This window comes from Dipteris shenzhenensis, chromosome 15, assembly GCF_047967505.1.
Source record: "Dipteris shenzhenensis isolate YYH24624 ecotype China chromosome 15, Dip_SZ_1.0, whole genome shotgun sequence".
Taxonomy (NCBI): Eukaryota; Viridiplantae; Streptophyta; class Polypodiopsida; order Gleicheniales; family Dipteridaceae; genus Dipteris; species Dipteris shenzhenensis.
The window spans coordinates 26,513,459-26,518,268 of NC_141610.1; the positions used below are offsets into that span (position 1 = coordinate 26,513,459).

General features: G+C 39.6%; 1 protein-coding gene across 1 annotated transcript; it reads right to left on the reverse strand.

The window, feature by feature from the left end:
- Nucleotides 1-725: 725 nt before the first annotated feature.
- On the reverse strand, nt 726-3,652 carry LOC147893609 (uncharacterized). The gene is made up of 6 exons (XM_087386323.1): nt 2,935-3,652; nt 2,644-2,845; nt 2,181-2,450; nt 1,985-2,044; nt 922-990; nt 726-812 (listed from the first exon to the last, which is right to left on the reverse strand). The coding sequence occupies exons 1-6, from the start codon at nt 3,650-3,652 to the stop codon at nt 764-766; spliced, it is 1,368 nt and encodes a 455-aa protein (XP_087242449.1). The 3' UTR covers nt 726-763.
- Between the last annotated feature and the right edge of the window lie 1,158 nt (nt 3,653-4,810).

Below are 4,810 nucleotides of genomic sequence, written 5' to 3' on the forward strand. Positions count from 1 at the left end.
ACATTTCTTCTATTTGATATGTACCAGATACGTAGTTCACTCAATTTTCTACAACCAATTGAATATTAGTCAACTATGTCTCAAGCCACCTTGCAAGATTTAGGAGGCCCGACCATTCTAAATCATCTTTCAAGTTTAACTATACATGAAATTATAGGATGATGCAATTCAAAATAATCTTAAGATACAAGTACCAAAAGCTAATTAATTTTTTTTAAAGGGATTTAGTTGAAAATTAATTCTATTCACTTTGATTTGTTACATTAGTTATACTTTCTAATAACCAATATAGGAAAAAGAATTTGTGGAATCCTATGAATCTTAAATTGACAGCTATTTCATTCTAGCTTTCTCTACTTATAGGCATTGATTTAGACTAAGGTATGTACATAAAGCCCTCTTTCTTTCCCTCTCAAAAATCAAATTTATTTTCACCAGCCACGCCTTTTACTTATCAAAATGTATGAAAAATTATTCTCTCTTTATTCTCAATAGAAATTTCTTAAACCATATTTATTTGAAACATTTCATTCATAACGCAAAAGAAAACAGAAACAATACTAATACATGTCTAGAGTGTGACAAAATGCTTCACTTTGTACAATAGGAGACTTATCTTTATATGCATATGTGACTTCAAGTGTTTTGGAAGTCTTATCTTCAGAGGCATTAAAAGTCTTGGAAGTCTTATCTTCAGAGGCATTAAAAGTCTTACTTTTATAAGCCTTGGAATGATTATCTTGAGGAGACTTTGAATTCCGAATCATCTTTGAAGCTCCTTTAAAGGCTTCTTGTGATGGGGCATGTTCATCCTGCCAAACATGAAGAATTATAGACATAAATATTGTGGATATTAGAGAAAAAAAGAATTGACTTCAAGTGTTTTGGAAGTCTTATCTTTAGAGGCATTAAAAGTCTTACTGATTATCTTGAAAAGACTTTGAATTCTGAATCATCTTTGAAGTCTTATTGTGATGGGGCATGTTCATCCTGCCAAACATGAAGAATTATAGACATAAATATTGTGGATATTAGAGAAAAACAAGAATTGGAAAAAAAAGTAATAATTAATAAGGGGAGATGGTAATGCACATTCTACTTATCTATAAGCAATTCTCCAAGCATTAAATTTTATTTGTTGTCCATGATTGTTTTGTATTCTTTACCCATTGTTGCTTACCACTTTGATCTTGGTGAGTTTCTTTATAACTTATGAGCTCATTCTATCCATGGTTTTCTTGAATGCATAATTTTTAATGTAGTCAGATGTGCCCAATAAGCAATTCTAGGGTCAAGTCGCATAGTGAATGAAAGGTACATGAAAGAGATACATCTTAACTTAAACCCCCCTCGCCTCTTCCCCCAAGTCCTCTCTGACTAAACTTGTCTCATAAGCGTCAATAGGATACTCCCAAATGCAATGACTTAAAACATAATTGATAAGTTCATAGCTTTTCCACCTTTTAGTTATTAATAACCATGACAAAAAGCAATCCAATTTCTTCAAGATTAAATGAAATATAACATTACTTAGACAGAGTCTATTGCTTCAACCAAATCGTTTTTGCAAGTACAAAACCAGAGGAGTTTTTAGTAGTCATTATGTCTTATACTTGGAAACATTGGATTCCTTGCTTCATGCTTCATTAAACGTACCTACTCATGGTGAGCTTAGTAATCTTGCTATATAGATGCATACATGATAATAGAGAATGCAAATAGATATAAATATTTCTAAATATATGCATCATATATGTATGTGTACGCATATACATACATACAGATATAACATTCATGATGCATATAGATATAAATTTGAATAATTATTTATTTATACTTATATCTATATGTATATATCTTAGAGTGAAAATGCTAGTCGCTAGCCTTGCTTCGAGTGTGGATGGGCATCTGAGGTAGACCTCATACAAACTACATAAAGCTTGAGAGAAAAATCAGAATGAAGCACTTTAGAAATGAGGCTTACCTGCAGTTGGAAACATTGTGCGAGAGTGGCCTAGGTGGCGGTGGCCGCTCAAACAGTGGACTGCAGACATGAACAAGTATCATAAGAGATCTCACAAAATTTTATATGCCCAGAATTGGAAACATGCTCTAGTTCTGCAGTTAATCTTAATCTTATGCTGCTTCTTCCTAACAGAGTCGAGGGGACCTTACGATACCTGAGAATGAATTTGAACGTTTTGCATTGCCCTAGAGGATAGCTTTTCCCCCAGTCTGGTCCAGCTCCTCTCCTATTTACATAACCTGGGTACTGCTGCTTATGAAATGGGGAGCATTCTTTAAGCAATAGGCCATTCCTATTAGCTTGTTCTTCCAAGTTCCATTTCGAGTAACGATAGTTAACTTTGTGCAAGATATGGATCTCGCCATTTCCTTTCAGTAATCTTGCTGCGTTATGGAAGAATTGTTTGACTAAATCCTTGTGGCACCTGTAGTGATCACATTAGAGTTCACGAATTAATATCAAACATACGAAGAGGTATCTAATGGATGTAGATACCATGAGAAGTAAAAGGGAACACGGAGAGAGAGAGAGAGAGAGATCGAAGAGAGAGAGAGAGAGAGAGAGAGAGAGAGAGAGAGAGAGAGAGAGAGGGGGGGGGCGGGGGCGGGGGTGGTTACTGAATAACGTTCTCGTCTTTCTCAGGGCCGTGGCTGAAGCCAGCGTGCGGGTTGTTAAAGACGATGCAATCGAAGCGTTCTACGCGAAGTTTTTTATGTGTAGCCATGCAAGTGGCGTCCACACCATGCAACAACAAAGCTTCTCGGCTCCTCAGACTAGACAAGTTCTTAGCGGCTGTTTCATATTGACGCAAAAGTGTCTCTGAGATTAACATGCAAAACAGAAATCAGTGCTTCGTGATGCACAAGAAACAAATGAAGAAGATCGACCATAAGAGGAGGGATAAATACCCTCTGTATCAAGAGAGGTCGGGACCATATTGCCGGCTGATCCAAAGGCAATGGCCAGAGCATTCGAGAACGAGAAATCTCCTTCTCCAACAAGCAGAATTCTCTGACAGCTTGAGTAATGACCGATCTGGATGTAGACGTGTTCCTTGGAGACACGACTTGAGTGTATGAACGCTTCAGGGGGAGCTTGGACTTTTGATATTATAGTGACTGCTGACGGCCGATCCGAGCTGACTGCAGAGCCTGAATGATGCTTTCCAATCCTCCTGCTCTCAGAGAATTGTTCCAGCTCGACCGGAAAATCTGGATGGATGAACGCTTTGTGGAGAGCAGGGGGACCTTGGACTTTTTCTGTTACAGCGTCCCGTGACGGATTCGAGCTGACCGCAGAGCTTGAGCGATATTGTCCAATGATCCTGCTCTCGGAGAATTGTTCCTTGAAAGGAGAAGCTGGATGGCTAGATATTTGTGAGACAGGGATGAAAACTTTCCCATTTACAAAATTCGCAGGTTGACTCGAGGTTGCTGTAGAGCTTGAGAAATGTCCGATCCTCCTCTCGGATGAGTGTTGCAGAATGTCTAGACTGCCTTCGCTAGCAGCCGCAGTAGCTCGACATCCATGTGAAGCTTTGGTTGACGCTTGATTGCGGATAATATTGCTAGCTGAAGCTTCGAGAGCTTCAATTGCGTCACTCAAGAACTGTATGCGCAGTCCCATCGTTTCAAAAAAACCTCTGACTGCATTCAGAAGCCAAGGCCAGGCATGGCCTCTCTCTCTATCTCTCTCCCTCTCTGTCGCTGTGCGTCTGCGCACGCCATTGTTCTCTGCAGCGATCTCGCTTCCCCTTCCTATCTGTTCCATCGCCTGCTCGGACATAAGAGAAAAGAGACAACTCGTTAATTATTCGTTGCTCGACGCTACGTAAGATGTCTACAGTCAAAACACACATACACACGCGCACTCACACTCACTCACTCTGTGTCCAGGGTTTAGATTTCAAAAGCAGAAGCAGGTAACTTATTCTTCTCTAACGGCGTGCAAACTCCAAACTAGGATAAGCTTAAGACGGTGCGCTGAATCTTTTCTCACGCGCCACACTCTCTCCACACAGTGAGCTGTTGCAGGGCTCAAGAGAGAGCGAGTGATAATAACTTGTAGTAGTGAGCGTGAGTAACACGAATGGAAGACGCTTCCACTTTATCTTGGGCTTTTTCTAAAATCTCTTCTTTTTTAGAAGTATCCTCGTACTTTTCATATTTGAACTAGATGCACTCTTGGACTTGATGTGAGTGTATCCATGTCTCGCCTCAAGTGATGCTCAAGAGCCACATGGAAAATTACTATTGTCAAAGTGGTGCAGCTCGTGTCTAATCTCTTCAGTTATCACGGCCGACTAGTCTACAAGAAGACTACACTTGTTTTGCATAGAGCACCATTGGAACACACCATTTAAAGTAGCCCTTACGAGGAGGACTATGCTAATTAGCTGACCCATCTCTCAACATGTTAGTGACATTTTGGCACCTACTTAGAAGAAATTAGCAATGTTAGGGCCTAGCAAGATACCTAGGTTTATGGTTATAGGTACCCATTCATGCATTTAATCTAGGAACACCTGTCTTGAATCGTCACCATTATCAACAGTGATGGGTACTAATTTTCATACTAGTATAGTGAGTTTGAAACATGGAAAATAGTTCCTTGTGTGTGTGTGAGAGAGAGAGAGAGAGAGTTTAAGCATTTTTGGGTATATGCATAATTAGGTGGACTTGATAGCTATGTCCCTGACATCACTAGCAAAGTGGTAGCCACCGCGTTGCTACTTCGTACAGGGAAAGCCATGCAATTGGAAAAGGGAATCTACTATGTATAGCA

Excerpts from the sequence above, each read along its gene's own strand:
- LOC147893609 (XM_087386323.1), bottom strand. The coding sequence starts at position 3,652 with ATGGGACTGCGCATACAGTTCTTGAGTGACGCAATTGAAGCTCTCGAA. Across the intron at positions 2,451-2,643 it reads AAAGACGAGAACGTTATTCA|GTGCCACAAGGATTTAGTCA; the intron begins GTAACCACCCCC and ends TGATCACTACAG. Across the intron at positions 2,045-2,180 it reads ACGTTCAAATTCATTCTCAG|TCCACTGTTTGAGCGGCCAC; the intron begins GTATCGTAAGGT and ends TCATGTCTGCAG.